Raw genomic sequence first — 21700 nt, forward strand, 5'->3', positions numbered from 1 at the left:
TAGGGTAAGGCAAACAAAAACTATTCTGTTAGGTTTAGGCAAAAAAACTACTTTGTTAGGTTTTATGCAAGAGTAAATATACATGAGCATGCCCTTATTGATACACACACACATTTCTTTCCTTGAGTACCTGTGAATCTCTTCTTCCCACTGAGGTCATACTCTGATGAAGGGCCTCTGTTGTTGGGTCTGGATTCTGGCGCTGGAGCTGGGATCTCTGTGGTGGTGGTGGTGGTGGTGGTAGTTGTGGGTGGCAGGGTGGTCTGGACAAAAAGCTCATCTGGCGACAACACATGTGTCAGTGAGCTTTTGATTTAATCAGATTTATATTATTTACATCCTTACTCAACAATGTGCTGCTGTGTTTCATTAATCCTTTGTAATTGGCATCGTGATCGGTGTAATAGGAGTGTCAAACTGATTTAATTAATTGTCGGCAGATGTGGGAGCTCACTTTGAAATAACCCCCTTTTTCCCCGAAACACCCAAAGCTGCATTCTTATGTAATGTTATGCTACCCATATTTTCCATGTGAGGGGGGCTTGAAGACAACGACTATTTCACAACTCTCCAAGGCGGACAACTGTGAAGGGATTCGGTGGGTGAAATCCAATTAGTTTTCATCACTGTTTTTTTCTGTGCCGCATCAGTGGACCTTGGCATTACATCATGGTCCACACACATGCAACCAGCTTTGAGCCATGGCAGGGAAATGCTAAGAACATATTGTGACGCTCAATGTGTCTTTTCCAGCAAAACCCAAAGAAGAAAATTTTGAACACTGCTCACATGCAACAGATTCCTTCAGAGATCCAAACACCTGTAGTGAAACTACATAGTTTAAATCTCACATCAAACAAACACTGCAGTTTTGATTCAACTGTGTGTTTGGCTGAAGCCGGGTTTCATCTATTGTATTACAAAACAACATTAGGAATAGCAAATACATAAGCCAAGGCATTCTCTTCAGCTTAGTAATGCAGTTCACATGCACTATGGGCTCAGTTTTTGGAATAAAAGTTATTAAAAACAGCCCATAATGGAAAATTTCCAAAAACCCAGCAATGAACCAAAACCAAGCCAAACAAACCTACAAGTAGAGAAGACCACAGGCAAAGCAAACAGGAAGAGCTAGCAGAGAGATCCACTGACAGATAAACAGACAATAAACAAACAGTGCAGCACACAGTCAACAAACAAAGAGCATATAGTGCAGTTGAGTCCATCCCAGCCCAGTGGCGGTAGGTCGGTCTGAAGCCAAACTCAGCCAATACCTTTCTCAAGAGCTAAAGCATCAGGCACCATGGTCACTGTAACCATGTGGTCCATTTCCATTCCTGAGGATTCCTCTGTCAGAGAAGTAGAACAAGCTGTAGCATCAATCTCACATGACTACGTACACATAAACACATAGACGTGTACACCCACACATCCATAAACACAAACCTACTTGAACAGATAGCCAGTGTGTAATGATTGAGTGAAAAAAGTCTTGTAAAATCTATTGTCCCCACTGTCTTAGACTTCACCACAAAACATCTTTCCAGCTTTCTGATTTGCTTGATTGTGTTTGAGGTTTACATGCTCCAGTACAGAGATGCTGCAGCGAGAAAAAACTGTCATAGTTTTTGTTTGTTCTGGAAAAGTTTACTCATTATAACAAGGAATTGTTGTGAATCAGTATCTCTATGTTTATTCTCAAATAGCTTCACAGAGAAAAATAAATATTTGCAGGATCAACACACTAAAGTGATTAGTTTAGTTTAAAAGAGCTGCAAAGAACTTTTATTATGACTTAATTCTGGCGCCACCTGTGGACAAAAGCAGTATGAGCTCCACCAACTCCTGTCATAAAGATCTTGATCTGGCTAGTGCATGCATTTGTTTTGAAAGTGACAAAAAAACAACTTTGGATTTGGATAGTATTTTTCTTTTTTAAACACAGCTGTTTGCACGATGCATAGCGATGAGCTAATGCATCAATCTGAACTTTATAACTTGTAGAAATACACAACTTTAGAACTTTATTCAGTGATTTAAGTGAAACTGGGTCATGTTTTATGGGGAAAACTTGATGGGGGGTGGGTGGGGTATATATACATTCGGCGCTATTGGCTGCTGCCTGTTTTTACGGGAAAAATGTAACTATGCCAAAGCAAATAGCACTCTGTTAGAAATGGGAACTTTAACAAGGCCAGCATAAAATGTTATCAGTATCCGCTGCTGCTAATTTTTGGATCTGAAAGAAAATTGACTGTATATATATAAAATGGCCAATCTTCTTGCTGATGATCTTGTTTGCTTATGTAGGTCAGAGGCATCAGTATTAGATTTAGACTATTTCATAACCAGTTAAAAGTCCCTTGAAGTACATTTAATTATTTTAAAGTTGCCCACCATGCATGTTGTAACAACTATAATATCAATGATTTGTGCAGTCATGCCTGTGTGTGAATACATATCATTTATTGTCTCTGTGCGATAACGCTAATGGCAGTGTGCAACTGACAGCCCGAAGTGTGTTTAAACCAGCAGTACTCTGACCACAGCCAGGCCCCAGATGTGGAAACTCACATGTGGCTCCTGCGGTCTCACATAGACACACACATCTACACACACACACACACACACACACTGACCAGATCACACAGCTATGACAGACACAGTTATAGAGTTATAGGACTCTGTGGGTATAGACAGGAAACACTCGTGGCCTTGGCCTAGATGGATATGACAAACAAATCAACTGAGAGATTTAGTGAAGTCATACTTATTTATGTTCATTATTCTGGCTCTAAAACGCTTCACTTAACTTGACTGATGTTCTGTGGAAAAGCTGTGTACTAAGTACCATTGCAAGTTGAGGCCATGCAGTATTTTGTTTCATCCCTCCAGCAAAAAATCTGCATTTAGATCAATATTTCTAAATGCTGTCTGCAGTGTGTTATGATGAACTTCAAGTACTCCCTCAAAGACTCACCTTCTGGATAACAGTCCAATATTCCCTCTGGGTCCAGCACTGGATACCCATATTCATCTGTTTTGGAGAAGGTTCCAGGTGGACAGGTTGGGAATGGCAGTGCAGTGGTAGACTCCTCTATGAACCATTCAGTTGTGGTGGGTTCAGGTGTGGTGGTAGGAGCCAGGGTGGTGGTGGTGGTTGTGGTGGTGGTGGTGGTGGTCCTGAGGTGAGGAAGGTCCAAGCCAACAACAGGTTTCCCTCCAACCATGAGAACCTTGTCTTTGGGGTTTACCACAGGCCGGCTATCTCTGCCGTGGCCAAACAGAGCCATACCGTCTTGGTTTACCAGAGGACTGCCCATGAGGTCTGGTGGTCAGTGGAGCAAGGAAGAGGGAAAGCAGAATATTTACACATGTTCAAGCTGAATACTTTATGTTGAAATGTCATGTAAGATTGAGTAAAGCATATCACCAAAAATCGTGCGTCCATCTGCTCCAAGCACAACTCTCTTGGGTTTGCCCTGGGAGTCCTGGAGAACTTGTCCCTCCTGGTTCATAAGAACTCCCTGCTCCAAGTCTATGACCTGGAGACACAAAATGATTAGCTAAATCGGTACGGAAATCTATATAAGTAAAATGTGAAATGTAAAAATCACTATTCCTTAAAAGATATGCATTGTATAGGGTTTAGCTCAAAGACTGAATAATCTTCTTCCAAGTGTAAGCTCACAACTATCGTAACATTCCTTTCATAAAATATAGTTACCCATTTGGTTCCATCAGGTCCAGTGATAAACTTCTGACCAACGGCCTTGCTGGTTCCATGAGAGGAGGAGGATTCTTTCTCATTTGTTGCTGTCAGGTTGGGTCGTCCATTTTTACCTAATGATTATACGTTGTAAGCAGAGTCATTTGGTCACTAAATAATGACATATTATCTACAGTATCATTTAGCTTTTTGCTAAAGCAAATCCTTGCACCTTGTGCGTAATACAGTACTTTTCAGTGGCAGAAACCTTTTATTATATGCACTTTAGCAATTAACTTTACCATTTCCGTTGACAGGCTTGAGTTGCCCTCCATTGGTTGGTTTTCCTCTGACAATGGGATAGCGAGTCCTACCTCCCTGGCCCAAAATCCTGTCTCTAGATGAGGATGAAGATGCTGAGGATGACGATGTGGACTGGGAGTTGCCCCCAATTAATCCCCCTGTCTTTGTCACGGTAGTTCCACTGCCAGCATCACGATCTGAGGTCAAAACTGGCTGGGGCACATTTGAAGAAGAGGAATCAGTTGATGAGGATGATGAACCAGATGTTGAAGAGCCCAGCCTTGAGTTCTGTGCTGGCTGTGGTCTGATGGGAAGTCTAGATCCACCAAACTGCCTGTTAGCCAGCAGAGGAGAACGTACCCTCCCGTTCGCCCCTACACCAGGACGACGATGAGTTGGAACGACTCCAGATGGTGATCCAGGTCTTGTCCTGGAAGAAGTATCCACACTCTGACTGTCCTCGACATTTCTCTGAGGATAAACTGAAGTTATAGGATTCTTTTGGGCCGCTGTGGGGTCTGTGAGTTTATCATTTTTTCCACTGGTTTCTCTACTCCTCTCATCAAGATAATCCTTATCATGATCATTATTATTGCCATTAGTGGTTCCTCGATGGATGGGCGCATTTGAGTCTCTGTGTCCACTTGAGGAATGATGTAAATCGGAGTTTGAAGAAGTGGCTGCCGAAGAGGAAGATGATGAAGACGAAGAGGATGAGGTAGTTGGGAATCTAGGGACGCTAGATGCTGTTTGTTGATTGGTCGAAGAAGGCTTAACTGAACCTGCTGCAACTCCATCCTTTAGTGAGTCATGAGTGGAAGGATTCCTCAGATCTTCACTAGTCTCCTGAATCCTGGACACTCCTGCAGCACCTGTGGCCCCTGAAACCCTAGTGGGTGTCCCCGTCAAGACGGGTGTGCCAGCCCCGATGGAGGATGAAGACCTGGTCAAGGGAGTCCTGCCATCCTGCCTGGAAGATGACGCTCTTGTCACTGAACCGAACCTGCCTGGGTAACGACTAGCAAGCCAAGGGAATCTTTCTGCAAAAGAGCGGCTAATTCCGGTACGAGGAACCGTCCGTTTTTCATTACTGCTCTCCTCCCTTCCCTCTTCCACTCTTCTCTCCTCCTCAGTTGGTTGTGGTTTAGAGCTTGAAGTAGGGTCCTCAACTTTGGTTACTTCTGCATCTGTGTTTTTATGATAACTGTCATCATTTCCCTCTTTGATTGTTGTGTCTCGTTCAGGTGATGTGTGTGAACTCTGTGTGTTGTGTGGAGTTGTAGAGCCATGAGATCCTCTGTGTGAAGTTGATTGAGATGAGCGTGATGTGTCTGTGACAGATGGGTGGTTTGAGCTGCTCTGCGCAGTGGATGGATTGGTGCCTGAGCGCTGTGAAGTAGTAGAGCCTTGAGACCTAGACTCTGATGTGGACTGCAATTTATCAATGTTATATGGATCTGATGTTGCCTGGCTGTGGGTTCCACTTCCTGAAGGAGACCTGGATGTTGCAGAATTGAAAGTATCTGATGTTCTGTGGTTTTGAGTGCTGTCTGGTGAGGTGGACTGTGATGTTGCTGAACTATGTGTGTTTGATGTTGCTTGATTTGGAGTTCTGCTCGGTAAATTCGCCTGTGAGGTGATGGAAGGTTTATGACCATTCAGCATTCGAGTTGAATTCCCTCTAAATGAAACTCCTGGATGTCTTCGACTGTAACCATATCTAGAACCATACGCAAACCCATTGTTGCGCCCCCCTGAAGCTGAGCCTCTACCTACAGACGTAGCCTCTGTCTCTTTTACAACTGTAGTGGAGGGTTTTGCATGTGTTATGCTGGGCTTATCGTAGGTGTTTTTGCTCTCTGGATATTTGGATGCTACATAATCTTTCCTACTGGCTGCTGACTCTTGACTTTGTGAAGAAGAGGATAATGAGGTTGTAGAAGGTGAGGATGATGAGGTGGAATCAGAAGAAGAGGAGGTGGCAGAAGATGAGGAAGATGATGCAGATGAAGATGAAGAGGTGGATGATGAGGAGGAATCAGAGGATGAGGAGGTGGCAGAAGATGAGGAAGATGATGCAGATGAAGATGACGAGGTGGATGAGGAGGAGGAAGCAGCTTTGGATCCTGGTTTTTGATGGACCCTGACTTTAATGGGCCTTCTGGGCGGTGGTTTGGGATGAGTAGCTGCAGGTTTGGTTGGGGAGGGCATCAGAACTTTGAGGCTGGGGGTGTCAGTAGTCAGTGGCTCTTCATCATATTCCTCTTCATCCTCAGATTCAGGGGCAACATTGTTGTCTGGTTCTTTTGTCTCTGGTACAACCTCCATGGTTGTTGTCTCCACTACTGGAGGTGGTGTTGTGGGTATTTTTGCTTCTTCTTCCTCCTCCTCTTCTCTATCTTGAGCTCTTCCTCTGGACGACCCTCTGTTCACTGTGTTCCTGACTGAGCCCCTTACAGAGGAGAAGATGCTGTGGTAGGAGCGTGTCTGGGATAGAGGGCGTACACGCCTGTTTAAAGGTACAGCAGGGCGTGGCTGAGGGGGTGTGGTTGGTTCTTCTTGCACCTCTGTTGACTGCACATCAGATTCATCAGGGTCGGTATCTTGTCTGGAAGGCGTATGGCTAGTCCTGCGGCTGTCCTTGGTTTTGGGGAGCGATGAGGCAGCACTGCTGGCTGGCAGTAGACAAAAATTGTTACAAATTAAGGATTAATCATCTTTTCAAGCATAAATTCACACACATACTGTATTGAGTCAAATGTGCTTACATCCTGGCATGACAACACTGAAGGCTTTGCTTTGTGGTCCCTGTCCCCGTCTGTTGGTTGCTCTAATCTTGAAGATGTACCGCTCTCCCGGTGTGAGGCCGTCTACGTTGGCTGTCATGGTGCTGCCACGGTACGTCATACTTTTCATTCCAAATGGCTTCATAGCAGGAGCATAAGACAGGATGTAGTCTGTGTGGAGGTAGAGCATAAACAGTTGTTATGAAGGGAGGTTGTGTGATTACAGAGGAGAAAATCTCATAACCAATGGCCTTTGAAAATCTGAATACAAAAGTGCATACCAACACTTTTCACCCTTTTCCAACAAGCCAACACAGTGATGGGTATGTAACAATTTTAAGATTTGAATGCACAGAATGTATTTCTGCCACTAGGGGTTTCCCAACCAAAACAAAACAATGATTACAATTGCACTGATTCCCATTAGACGTAATTTTTTATTTGTTTTTTTCATATTTTAACACCCACTCTGTATATTACCTAGACATATTTTTAGTACATTATTTATGGCATTATTGTATGTGCCAATCAGATTGCTTGTTGAAACCATCCCCTAACCATCAATTGTTCTGCTAAATTTTTGTTGATTACAACTTTGGCCAAAAAAGTCCACAAGTCATAGACCAAGGATACATTTAAAGCTGCTGTAAGTGTTGCAGCAGTAATCACTAGACATAGAAGCAAACAGCAGGATCCTGCTCTCTGCCGTTCACGAGTGAACAGGACCGCCTCTTTATGGAGTTATCTGTCCTGATTGGATAACATGGGCAGCGATACCAGGACATTTATTTTCTCTTTTACTGTATGAGCAGGAGGAGGACAGCAATAACAGTGGTCACTGTTGGAATATAGAGCTATTTAGCACTTGTTTTAATAACAAAATATAACTTACAGCAACTTTAAATACTGATATCGTAGCAAAAAAAATGATTTGTTTTTAATTTGGCTTTAATCCTCCTGGTCTGACCTCGTATCCTCCCATTCGGTTCTTCAGGTGGATCCCATGTTGCTATGACAGCAGTTCCTTTCCCTCGTAGTGGCTTGACCTCAAAGTTCTCTGGTGGCCCAGATGGTGCTAGCAAGTGAGGAGAACACATGTCAATGGAAAGACAGCAGTGATAGGAGGAGGAGCAGGACAGAAACCAGAAGCAGCATAGAGGGAGCAGGGTGAGGAAATTGCCACTTAAAGCATGTAAAAACAGTGGTTTGTGCCAGGAGGCTTCAACTGCTGCCATACATTGTCAGGAACCTGCCCATGAGATCTTGCATGGGACTGCAGATGGAAGGCTGAGCTGCGAGCCAGGCAGTTAATGCTGACATTCCAATGAACCGCAGCTCAGGAGCTGTTATGACACAGTATAAAAGCTGCAATCATGACAGAGCTGCAGCCAAAGATCAAATCAAATATCAAATAGGAGTAATAGGCAGTGAATGTGATGAAGTGTGGTATGAGGAAATATGAAGAAAAGAGCTAACAGACGTGGTTACGCAAGACTGAATTCTTTTCTGCAGGAATAAACTCTAATAAAAATAAAGCTCTTTGGCTCTCTATAGCTATTTCTCTGAAAAAGAAATCACTATTCATCACTTCTCCTGATGATATTCCATGATTAATTCTCAGCAGGCAGTGGCTGAGCATACCTGACTCAGGGGTCCTCTGGAAGACGGAGACGCTCCACTTCCCGTCATTTTCTCCCTGAGAGATTCTGACAGAGAACTCATACATGCTGTCAGCGGACAGGGTGTCTATCATCATTCTCCTCTGAGGGCTGTCCTTGTACTCCCAGCGCGCTGACTCACCCTTTTCCCTGTACCTAATTGTGTAGGATCTGGGCAAAGAGAAAATTGGGATTTTTTTATTCAAGTGGAGAGGGTTAGCATTCTTTGTCTTTAAAGGTACAGACACACACACTGAAACAAATTCTCACCTGGATGTCCCAGGGTCGACCTTTCCCATCTCAACAGCAGGGTCAATCCAGGAGATGAGGACTGACTGAGGAGACATGACCCTGACACTGATGTCCTGTGCCTCGTACTCTGGTGGCTCTGGACAATACAAACAGACACACACAAAGAAAAATGGGTAGCTCCAAACCAATATTAAAATTACCTCTGAGATCACTGAATTTGTTTATAGGTGAGTCGCTGGTTTCTGTGATTTTGGCTTAACGTATCAGTTTTCAGCTTAATTGTTATTTTAAAGGTGCAATGAGTAAGAATTGGCCAACTTTCACATTCATGCTCCAAACAAATACAGGGCAGCACATCACCAGAGTCACCGCTAACTGCTGCTAACTGTAGCTGCCATTAGTTAGGGGTCGTATCAGTTGACTCTACCCAGACTGATAGCTCGGTGTGGGTGTTATTTACTGTCAGGCGATCACCTCTTGAGAAACAGACTGGCTAGGGGCTGGCTGGTTAACATGCTAACATCAATAGATAGGCCTATCTCTGCAACACAATACAGTAGATGTTGAATTTTTTAGAATATATTTCTTACATATTGCACCTTTAAGGTATTTGAATGGCAAAGAAATACAGATACATGTGTAGAGGAATGCAGTGATTGTCTTTAAACCTGCAGGTACCTGGTGTGGTTGTTTTGGTTGTGACTGCTCTGTTAGCCGATGCGCTCTGGCCCGGGGCCTTCTGTGCCTGCAGTGACACCACATGAACGGACTCAGATGCTATGAATAGAAAGGGATACCAGGCACGGCCAGGGTTTACACTATGGACACTAAAGATAGTACAGACAGAATTTATACACTTAGCTCCTTTTCAAATAAAACTAAACGGAAATAGTAGTTTGCATGCAGCCAGAACTTGGCCTGTTTATCTGATGGATAAGGGTGTAAAACGTGGGTCCCCTTACTTAGTTTTTGTGTGTTTCGGTTTCTCTGGTCAGATTGAGGCTTTGTGTGGTGTTGGCGTCTTCTCTCTAGTGGGGGGGCTCCAGCTGAAGCTCTCTCAGGCTGCCTGGGACCTGAGGAGGACTGAGGGGCCCTCCTGTGCGTCCTGGTGTTGGACACGCCCAATGGCCGAGCTGTTCTGCCCGCCCTGGTGGCCCGCTGTACAAAGGGCTGATTTCTGGTAGCTCTTTGTTGGGACCTGGCTGGACCTGTTGGTAGAACATAAAGCAGGAGAAAAGTCAGCATTCATCTTACCTTTATGGCCCCATAGCTAATTCATAAGCTGTCCTCTGTGCTCGGTTTGCCTTGTTGAAACTAACTTTCATGGAAAACCATCAAACATAATTGCTCTGCTCAAGTCACATCCGCTCAGTGATAAACACACAATGACATGTCACTTTAATCCAACAGTGACAGTAAACACGACCAGTTGTCACAGAGGGGATATGCTATGGAAGCACACCATGTCCCCTGTCATCTGCTCCAACTTCTGGTGTCCTGCTTCATACTTTAATCCCACCGTAGTGGTGACTCCATCCTGGACAGCTTCTCAGACATTGACTCAGACAGCCAGACAACCCAACTCATCTGACTGCAGTGCTGAGCGATAGCATTGGCAATATCACAATAAAGAAATCCTCTATCCCTCCCACTCTTTTTGTCTTCTTTCTTTCTTCTACTCCCTCTATCCCTCGCTTATATTTTCTCATAATCACTGTCAGATGAGAGGGATCTGCCCTGTTTCCCATCAGGATAGCTTCCCGCACAGCTGGGTGAGTACTGACAAGTAAGCTTATGTTACAATGTGGATTTGACGAAATAGAAAGAGGACAAAAAAATACTGTGATGTAGGGTTTCCCCATCCAACAAACAGGTAGGGTGGACGAACAGAGTCTTTCAAGAGAGGTCACCGCACCCAAAATGTTTTCTTCAGCTGTGGCTGGAGTTTTAGTGCAAATAGCCTTTCACCGTATCACCATATGTGTGGTGGACAACAAAGAGGATGTGAAGAGGAATATAAATGCAAACAAGAAAAGCTCCAAGGAAGAGAGAGGAAGTTTGTGTCAGCAAGACTTGGAGACTTGGAGCTCCCCGTGTCTTTCAGTCTCTCTGTCTTTATCCTTCGCTCTGTTCTGCCAGCACAGCTGAGTAGATTTCTCCCCTTTGGACCGAGACAATTTGGCTGTTTGGTAATGCAACAACTGTTGTTACTTTTCCGCTCAGCCTTTCCTGTTTTCAAATCTTTCTCTCCAAAATTCCCCTGCACCTGTGCAAATTTCTTGGATAATCTGTCAGCCAAAATGACAGCATGACTGCTTTTTGTAATCCTGTTAAATAAAAAATTAAAGTATTTAGTTGAAAACATTAAAAAAAATATAATAAAATTATCAAAAGCATATGAAGGACTTTTGATATAATGATAAACATTTATTGTGTTCCAATATATCTACTGTAAGTTAGCATGCTAACCAGCTAGCCTTGGCTCATCCTGGTCCAAAGCCCCTGTGGACTCACTTGTGTTTACCTGATTATCTTTCAAAAGTTACATTATGTGTGGTAAAAGTATTTGAATATTGATTCAGATGTATGAAATGAACCGTACAGTAACATATTGATAGTGACTATAATAAAGTATATTTTATTCCTGCTTTATGTGTATTTCAGCCATTTTTGACAGCTATTGTTTCAACAGTTACAAGAATAACACTAACATGGACCAATCCTCTGTGTCTGTCTGACACCCACTGTACCTGTTTGATTGTCTCTCCTCGTTCTAGCTGACTTCACAAAAAAAACATTTGGCTTTAATCAGCCGACCGCTCCTGTTCTTTTTATTTTCGTCTTCCTCCTTCTCTCTCTCTCTCTCTCTCTCTCTGGAAAAGCGTCACAGTGCATAGTTTGGCCTGGGTTACCACGCCACGGACCACAAAACCATTGACTCCACAATGCTCTCACTGCCAGATCCTTTCTGTCTTTTCCTGGAAGCTCCATGGTCCGAGGTGCTATGAGCCTGGCCCCCAGACAGACAAACACCGCTACAGGGGCGACCCACCTCAGAGTGTTCACACTGGTGGTGAAGAATGTCACTGTTGAGTGCTTACGCCCTCCTCAAAAACTAGCTGGAGAAAGCCAGGCTTTTATCCACAAACTATGACATTTCACCACCTTCAAAAGCAAAACTAAACTTTGCAAATACAAATTGGTAAGTTTGAGTCTCACTGTGGTGTACATTGCTCAGTTTAGCCACAGTTTAATTCATGCAAACAATTCTCAGTGGTAGAGCATTCCTGGAGCAGGAATGATAACCTCAAGTAGCAGAGACAAAGTTAGCTGACTGACAAACCAACATGGAAAAGAAACAACCCAGGTCAAAATCTGAAAATGCAACACTTTTATTCATTCATTAGCTTAAACGCATAACTTGATTTGTTAACTGAGCTCATTAGCAAACAAAATTATAACAGTTGCTAATGTTTTCCTAGTTAATGTCCATTAATGGCTGATAAACACATTTTCAAAATTGTTATGTGGTGTGTATTCTTTATTTATCCATAGCTTACCGAGCCTAGTGTAGCCTAATTTAAAATGTTAACTGGGATAAATAACATTAGCTCGTAGCTAGCTTGATAACTCGATAAGACAGGACTGCTAGCAAGTGTGCTTCATAACATTCTGCATGTATTCTTTTGCTCTTTTCTTTTCACTGGCTTTTACTCTGGCTTTACTTTGCCAGAGTCGCAGTGGTTCTTTGGCTCCCTTCACTGACGTTTAACTCAACAAATATGATTAGCCGTGTCTGCAGAGCAGCTCTGCCTCAAACAAATACGACTGAAACTCTAGAGCGGCATGGTGGATCAGTGGTTAGCACTGTCGTCTCACAACAAGAAGGTCCAGGGTTCAGTTGCTGGTCCTGATCCTTTCAGTCTGGAATCTCAGTAGGTTTTCTCCATGTTCCATGCCACGGCACAAAGACATGCCAGTCAAGTGGTTTGGAGAGACTAAATCATCCCCATGGCACAACATGAATACAAGTGTGCATGTGTCTACTTTGTTAGCCCTGTGGTAGACGAGTAAGTGTTTACATGACATATGGTTAAATATAAAAATGCCCCATAATGCTGCACTTGACTTCAATTAGGAAAAATATGAGAAGACCATCAAAGTTCCTCTAAAGAGCTTAAAGTGAAGATAAATATTAGAGCTGCAAATAATTTATTTTCTTTATTGATCCATATCGATTATTTATTTTTATATACATTTTAATTTTAATTTATTCAATGAATAATTTATAAATATCACAAAATCATGAAAAAACACGTCAAAATCCATGAAATTGGATTTTTGCTTGATAAATGACGACTTTTTATTTAATTAATCAAAACCGTCAAAATTGTTGCCAGTTAAAAGCACAATATGTCATTTCTGCTACTAGGGATCTCTCAATCATTGTTTGGGGATCGTCAGGTGGAGCGAAGGGAGAGATTTGGGCGCAGAGCCAGACCTTCTGGAGAAATAAACACCCAGAGTCATAATGAACATGTGTTGGTCTGAAGTCATTTACCAACAGAAGCAGAGCTCAGAGATTACATTTTAACTTTTGGGTTTAAAAACTGGATTTATCTTCACTCCCACTTATTAACCTGACTGCAGCAGCAATCCACAGGGGTGACACTAACATGCTTGGCGTGTTCAATTGCTAGCTAGCTTATGGCTAATGTACAGTAAAGTAATGTGGCTGTTTGGGAATAAACACAAATTATTCTGTGCACGAGTGACAGCTTGCTAGTGGTGAACGTACCATTAAACAACCACCATTGTTGATTAAAATCAATCTGAAGTGACTGAGACACAAATGTTCATGGACGAGCTAATGTTTGAAAGTTTTATTTAAGTTACATTTATTCTTGTTGGCCGACTTCCTTCCTCACTCTCTGACTCACGGGGGACACAATGAAATGCAGCATTACCTTGACTAAAGTTATGGATTTCTCTGGGTCTGGACATTGTTTGAAACCTTTGGGTTAATGTAAGTACACAGTTCAGCATAATATTTAACAAAGGTCTAGTCATTTTTAGACATGTTGAAGCAGAAATTTTACATGTATTTTCTATCACTAGACTAATCAATTAGTTCACTGTGAACTCATAAATATATCCATGAAGTACACTCTAATCACTCGCTTGAAATTTCCTGTCATTTTACAGTCTGTTGAAAGCAGTGACAGGCAAATATGTGATAATTAATGTGGCGTAAACCATTAGAGGCAAGAAAAAATGATGTAAATTTGAATCACCTGCAAGAAAAACATAACCTAGCCAAATATACGGGAATCTATGAGTCAGAGACAAGTAAGTGTTTTTCCCCACTGATCCCATTGGGACATAATAAGTGAGGGAATGAAGGAAAAGGAGCGAGTCGCCCCAAGACATAGCAGTGAATCATCCTCACATTTGTTTCAGTGGATCCATTTATATCCATGATGACAGCAGATAATTTCAGCATCATGCTTTTAATGGATTTGACCTGATAGTTTTACACATGTGGCTTTTGACCACTCTCATGCATTGTTAGTAAAGACGCCCTGAGATCAGATTTACCTGCTGATGAGTTGCTGACAGGTGTACCGCCCAACACAGCAAAGCCATCCAGGTTAACCCATTCAGGGTCTAAGAAAAAAGATAAGAAAGAAAAAGACAGGATATCGAGTTAAATGATGTGGCTCATAGGAACTAGTGAGCACACTGTAAATTCACAGTTGTATACTGTAATTATTTTACAGTCATGTAGATGAAAATCACAGTAATATGCTGTCTTTCTACAGCAACACAGACACGATTTTACTGTCAAAGTACATTATTTTGCCATAAAGTTACAATATGATACTGTAATAAGCATCTGTAGTTATTGTAAATATACCAATTGACAGTCAGTTGACAGTAATATTACAGTGATATACTGTGTTTTGACATTAACACAACAATATTGCATGTTAGCATATTAGCATATTACCCTATCTAGCATGTCAGCCCTTGTACCATGTTTTACCACTTGTCGTCCAGTTAGCATGTTAGCGTTTGTATCTTGCTGGACCACTTGTAGGCCTGTTAGCCTGTTGTTAGCCTTATAGCATGTGTACTTTGAAGACATGTTCAAGCTACACATACTCAAGGCACGTTCAGGCAGAAATGTTATTTTCCTTTCTTGTGGAGCATGTGAACTTTTCCATGTGTATGCTTTGTGTTTTCCCCTTATCGGTGAGAAAAGAAATCTCCCCTTCTCCTTTACTCTCCACCTCTCTCCCTGCTGCTCCTATTGAGCCTCCTCTCCATCTTTGTTGTTTTAACAGCGGCTGGCCAGACACATTAATGACGTGGAGGCAAACAGCATGGTGTTATTTATGACAAGTGATGCAGCTCTCATGCTGCTGAGGGAACAACACATGATCTGCAAGGAATTTCTGGACAGGCAACACTGAGATTAATGGCAAACTGTGCCGGAGCTGGAGAGACCGCAAGGCCGCCGCCATATTGGTCGGCACACACACAAACACACACGAGCACAATCACAAAAGCATCTATATGTGCATGTTTGAAGACACTGACACACCATACAAGACAATGTATGACTTCAACACTTGGCACCGCCCTATCCTCCACCACAAACACCACCAAACACACACATGTCCCAGACGCACACACACAGCAGTGACCACAACACAGGGGATTGGGTTATAGGAGCTGGGCTGGGTTTGGATGTGGAAAAGAAGGGCTGGCTGCAGACTTTAAGCCGCTGATGAAGTATGGCTCTAAGAAGCCAAGGACGGAGGAAAACGGAATAATGACAAAAGCAGGCTAGACTGTGTCAACACTGCAAACTGTATGTGTGTCGAAACATAAAGACCTGTCTTGTGTTTTACAAGGTGGGATTAGGAATTATACCAGAGAAGCTGTTAAGACCTAAAAATAATCTAAAGTCTAAAATAACCAGCTGGGATGGTGATTGCTGGTCATGCACAAAACCACCCGCAGTCTTCATTCTCTGTTTCTGGCAAACCTGGATGACAGTACATCCAATGCTGAACTAATCCTCTGATAAAAATCAATCATACACGCACTCACATGTGTCTGTACACCTCACCTCCTGGCGTCTCAGCTTTGTACACAGCTTTGCTCATCCCCTCCTCATTCTTGGCACTTGCTTTGAGAAAGTGCAGAACTCTGGGATCTGAAAGCTCCCTCCAAAGTTTGAGCCAAACTTCTTTTTCTTGCTCTCAGTCCATTTATTTTCCTCTGAATGACTTTTTTGTCTAAGTTCCTTAGAAACACACTTATTAGCTGTGGGAATTAAACGTTTTATAGATTCAGTAATCGATGTAGGGATTGGAACATGTCAGGAATTCAGATGAGGGGCGATTCTCTTTGCCTAAAGTGTTGTCAGGAAGTCAGATTATCTGACAGTCATTGTCTTGCAAAACACCAGAGGGTCATTGCTCTGGGGAAGGCATGATTAACACCTGTCATGAGGTCTGCATCTGTTGTCAGGTTGTTTCCTGACAGTATGTAAGTGAAGACAATCTGAAACTCGAGAGAGAACACTCTGATTGGGCCTTCTCTCCGTGCTGCATGTATTTAAGACATCTGACCAGTCTGTAATTCTTCAGAGAATTAGAAACTCTCAAACTTTGACAAGGAGAATTTCCCTTACATTAGCTCGCACTAGATTTGTTCACGTCAATCAATCTCAAACATCTCACATCCTCGTCTTTTTAACTTCTGTTTCTGCCTTACCTACATCCTCCAGTGGGGGAGAGCGACTGTCCTTTCCCACTCTAGTGAAGCGGTGAGATCTCGTGGGTTTGCTGGAGCTGATGACGAAGCGGTCCACAGGTCTTCCATCCAGATGGATAGAAGGCTCCCAGCTCTCCCTCAGGCCCCTGTCCACAGATGTCTGTTTCCCATTGTGTGACCTCAGGGGCTTTTCTGCTGCAAAACAAATGACGTCATTGAATTATGTGTATGTATTATGTGTATATATAAAGTTTATTTAACAGTCGTTGTCCCTTATTGTAAAGGTGCATGCTTGCTATTCAAGCTAGGTAAGCTGTTAATACACCTCTTATTTAGTCCCACCAGACCAATTTCCTGTTTATTATTATTCTTGGCATTTAAAGTAACTCTGATTCTGATGAAGCATAAACTTTAAGGCGGCCCTGATAAACACAAACTAGTTTGATGGTTAAATAAATAACTGAGGATTTGGTTGGACGCTAAAGGCTCAGCACAATAAGCAAAGCTGAGTCTCTCTCTTGGCTAGATTTGCTCAAAACAAAACAAAGAAAACAGCAACCACCACTCTGTTTTGGATAGCAACCGCCTGTATGCTCCTCTTCTAGTGCAAGGACTGACAGCACAATTACCAACAGGTGAACATTACACCAAGATAATGAAGTAAAGCGTTGAGCGTGACTTTAACGCTGTCTAAAATTGTGAATTCAGCTTGTAAGAAAGAAAGTGTAGCTGTTAAAAGCCCCCGGAGAGCACTGCATACATGGAGAAATAATTAGCAGTCACTTGAGACAGTCCAAAATTCAAAATTGCTGACTCGATTCATCATGCACAAAATAATGGCCTCATGCCTGAGAGCTTGCATGGATGCTTAAACCTCAGCTGACTCAACCCAAGAAGGGAACATTTGTACAAAGTCTGACGCATGGAGAGAAAGGTGTTTAATATTGTTTATAACCCTTACCCAATGAGTTATACATAAAAACCCTTGATCACTGTACAATCCTGATTCCAAAAAAAGTTTAAAAAAAATAAAAAAAAGTAAATATAAAGAGAATGCAATTATTTGCAAATGAGCTGTGTTAACCAGTAACAGTTTTACGAAGTGTCCCTGAGCCCATGTAGTAATATCCAGTATATAATCATGTGTTTCACAAAGTACTGAACCTCACCCCATCCTTGCTTGTGAACGACTGAGCCTTCTGAGGATGCGCCTTTCATACTCAATCATGATATTATCACCTGTTACCAATGAACCTGTTTACCAGTGGGATGTTCCAAACAGGTGTTTTTGGTTCATTCCACAACTATCCCAGTCTTGCGTTGCCCCTGTCCCAACTTGTTTGAACCATGTTACTGGCATGAAATTCAGAATTAAAGTCAACAAAGTTAATGTTAATCTGTCAAGTGTGAATAAATGTTTTCAATGGTCACACGATTGCACCTGATATACAGCAGGTCAGATTATAAAAAAAGTCTAAAAATATTTTTCTTACTGAAATTTCTGGTTGTGTGTGCTGTAATTTAAATGAAAAAAAAAAAACAACAACATTTATCTGCACCTTTTTACCTGTCAACAAATAGTGGGGGGTGGCGCCTAAATTATGTGCTGGTGTGCCTAACCAGTGTAAAAAGTCAGCCTGGAGGCTTGAATGATGATCCTGAAGCAACATTAATTATGATGTTGTAGGAATAACACCAACAGGGTGTCTCTAGGGTGCCCTTCCGAGCGGATATTATGTGATAAAGTGCCCTCTTGGGTGCCCTTCCATTGAACAAAATGTGGTGAAGTCCCCTTTCTTCATCATAAATATATCAAGACTTTCTGCACACTGGTGCCCCCCGGCATACATGTGGTGCTTTTTTTTTTCATTTTGGCCCCTGCCCTCAAATATCACAAGTCCGCCACTGGATGAGAGAGAACCGAAACAGTACAAGTTGTGGGCCGTTAATCCAAAAAAATAAACTGAAAGAATTCTGTGTGCCATTTATTCTATTGTTGATACAAAAATATTGATGATGGCAGCGCTAAATCTTAATCTCAATGTATTCAGGTATTGGCTGAATGGAGAGGATCTGCAGTACCCTAACAAAATAAAAGTTGTGCAAGGTTTAATAGCATGCTGGTCATTCATCGCTGTCAAATATAATTGTTAGTGTTGTCTGTGCATCTCATAAACAGCTGGTTCTTATGATTGTCTGAGCTCCCCAAAGGTTTACAGCAGCAGTTTCAGTTTAGCATCATCACAAACTCGCTTCACTTCATCATTTTGAATCCTTGTTGTCTGCAGGTGTGCGCCCAGCTGGATCTGCACTCTCACTTTTCACATTTAGAAATAATTGCCACTCCGGTCTCATTTGCTGCAGTTTATAGATGGCCACAGCCCTTCAGAGGCCTGCAATGTTGCCTCTGCTGAACTCGGAGATTTAGTATGTGCTAAAAGATCGTCTCATTGATGTTTCTGCGGACCCTAGATGGCACCGGATACAGGCGTGATTCACACTGTGTCTGGGTACATGGAGGAGAGCGAGGGTGTTTTCCCAAAACAAAAAACAAAACACAATCACTCCTCATTATTTCCTCATTAACGCAGGGTTACAGCAGAGACAGTTTTATCAGCTGTTCATGGCAGAATCCACTGACACACGTCTGGACACACTTCAGTCACCTCCACCCTGTTTCCATTAAGGCTATGTAATGCGTAGGAAGGGATCTGCTCCTCTGTCCAGACATCATCCTGTGATTTTGGCCTCTTAGGAAATTTATGATCCAAGGGCACACCAGATATTTTTGATTAAATCAAGACTCCTTGAAGCAACGCAGATGCATGATTGCTATCCAAGAATAAACATTTTGGGAAGCAACTGAGTGGTTGTAACATCATAATCTTATGGAGGGAGACTTGGTTTCAAGGCGCTGCCATGGAAAACCAGAGCAATAATATAACATTTTTCTATGCTGTGTGTTTGTGAATGTGAAATGGAAAGACAGGCAGTTAGACTGTGATTGAGTGAGACAGTGGAAAGTATTAAGTATGTGAAGAATGAGGGCAGAGCCTGAGGGTCATTATGTCAGTGTCTTTTCTTTGATAAAAATGTGAAAGAAAGAGTGTGTTAGATGGATGCAGATTTACAGACACACGTGTATGTGCATGTGGGGTTTGGTGCAAGAAGCATATGCAGGTAAGCCCCGAGGTCAAAGGACTCCTGTTAAAACTGCTCTAGAAAATACTTGTGCTCATGCACCTGCAGTGCAGCTCCACTTTTACAAGACCACCTTCTCACCTCGCCACAAAAATCACAGACGCTGACCCACCGCTCACCCCTAATGAGTATGCTATTAAATCCTCATAACTGTCCTTCTCCACAAACTCCCATCAATAATCAGGAGGACCAGTGAATGTGTGGTAAGGTAGAGGAGGCTCATGATGCTAAGACTGTCCATTCTATGAGTGAAGTCATACACATCTGTAGGTGTTTAGATAATAAAGTTATTTGCTGTCATGGCAACAACAAAGGCATGCACACACTGACTGAGGTGTCTTTTCTCTCCAGTCAGTGTAGGTGCTAGAGGCAAGTGAGGTAGAAGTTTCCACGTTTCTACTTCTGGGATTTTTAAAAAAAATCATTGCAGCACACATACACTCGACAGACATGAAGGAAACCTCAAAGATGTCTCTGCAGGGTTATTTTTGCCAAGCCTTTTTATGATGTTTGTTCTTAGGATTAGGAATATATAGGGATAACGTGCATTATCGCATCTTATCGTACCGTATCGTATCGAATCATATCATATCATATAGTAATGTAACGTATTGTGCGGTATTGTATTGTATCGTTTTGTACCGCAGTGTATCGTACCATATCATACCATTCAGTATTTTACCGTACCGTATCATATTGTATCGTATCATATCGTATCTCAGTGTTTGTATCGTATTGTACCATAGTGTATCATATCGTATTGTACTGTATTGTTTCATATCGCATCGTTCTGTATCATACTGTAGTGTATCTTATCTTATCGTACAGTATTGTATCGTATCATACTGTAGTGTATCATATTATATCGTATCTTATTGTGTCATGTCGCGTCATATCGTATCCTATTGTATCCTATCATATCTATGCAGTGGAGGTGGCTGTTAGATGGAGCAAAAACACACACTTAAACTTCAGTCTGATTGGTCAAGCTGTATTTTCAGATTTGGGTTTGACTCAAACTTTAACCATCCATGACATTGATTTAAAGGGCTCATTCACCCAAATTACCAAAGGAATAACTCAGTAATTATAACTTACCACTGGACAGTCATGCAGATAGATTTGGTTGTATATGTCAAAATATCTGTCTCTGAGATTTATGACTTGAATAAAATTTAATTATGGTGCTCACAGCTTTTTAAACTTTCAACAGCAACATATCTTTTGCCAAAAAAATATTAATCTGGACGGTTCACAGACCTCACTGTCAACAGTTTTCAATAAAAAATACTTTCCACCAAAGAAACAATCCCATGACAACTGTTGACAGCTTGTTCTGTGGATTTTCACCAGTAACCAGAACACTAATTTTGGAAAGAGATGTTTTTAATGTTCTAAGACCCACAAACAAAACTCCACTCTCTCTCATTCGAGAGAGTAAAAGAAGTCTTTGTGCTATCTTTGTTAATCTCCTCTCTACACCTTTTAGGATATTGTTCACTTTCTTGCCAAGAATAAGATGAGAAGATTGATACCACTCTCATGTATGTAAGTTACGTATGAAGCTATAGTCATCAGCTGGTTATCTTAACTTTGCATTAAAACTAGAAACAAGGGGAAACAGCCTTCTGTTTTTCCAGTTTTTAGGCTAAGCTAAGATAACCAGCTGATGACTGTAGCTTCCCTTGCTGTTCAAACTTAAAGGTCCTATTTGTAAGAAAGTTGATTTTTGAGTCTCATTCCCAACTAGTAAAAAGACACTTTGGGATTGTAGGTGTCAGTATTTGATGAGTTGGGAATGACACTAAAAAATCAACTTTCTTCGAAATTGGACCTGTAAACATATGGGACCTGGATATATTTAGTCTGACTTACCAGATATATATACTGTGGGTACAAGCCTGCCATAGGCTGACTACTTCACTTGGCATTAGGTTTTAGTCGATTTAAAAAGGCCTAAGACCGGACCGGACAGTTACATTAGATTCAGCTGCTCCCAAGAG

The 21700-nt window shown here is 42.0% G+C and overlaps 1 protein-coding gene across 1 annotated transcript in view; it reads right to left on the minus strand.

Annotated features, from left to right (window-relative positions):
- fndc1 (fibronectin type III domain containing 1) overlaps positions 1–21700 on the minus strand; it is a 40421-nt gene that overhangs the window by 15548 nt on the left and 3173 nt on the right. Inside the window, exons 2-16 of the mRNA XM_073493387.1 lie at positions 16497–16691; positions 14307–14375; positions 9671–9916; positions 9387–9485; positions 8727–8844; positions 8440–8627; positions 7766–7873; positions 6781–6969; positions 6090–6687; positions 4012–5945; positions 3728–3843; positions 3434–3545; positions 2981–3328; positions 1275–1349; positions 131–280 (exon numbers count right to left, since the gene is read on the minus strand). Of these exons, the coding sequence (XP_073349488.1) occupies positions 131–280; positions 1275–1349; positions 2981–3328; positions 3434–3545; positions 3728–3843; positions 4012–5945; positions 6090–6687; positions 6781–6969; positions 7766–7873; positions 8440–8627; positions 8727–8844; positions 9387–9485; positions 9671–9916; positions 14307–14375; positions 16497–16691 (4545 nt within the window). The remainder of the gene's footprint in view (positions 1–130; positions 281–1274; positions 1350–2980; positions 3329–3433; positions 3546–3727; positions 3844–4011; positions 5946–6089; positions 6688–6780; positions 6970–7765; positions 7874–8439; positions 8628–8726; positions 8845–9386; positions 9486–9670; positions 9917–14306; positions 14376–16496; positions 16692–21700) is intronic.

The sequence above is a fragment of the Pagrus major genome, chromosome 22 (genome assembly GCF_040436345.1).
Source record: "Pagrus major chromosome 22, Pma_NU_1.0".
Taxonomy (NCBI): Eukaryota; Metazoa; Chordata; class Actinopteri; order Spariformes; family Sparidae; genus Pagrus; species Pagrus major.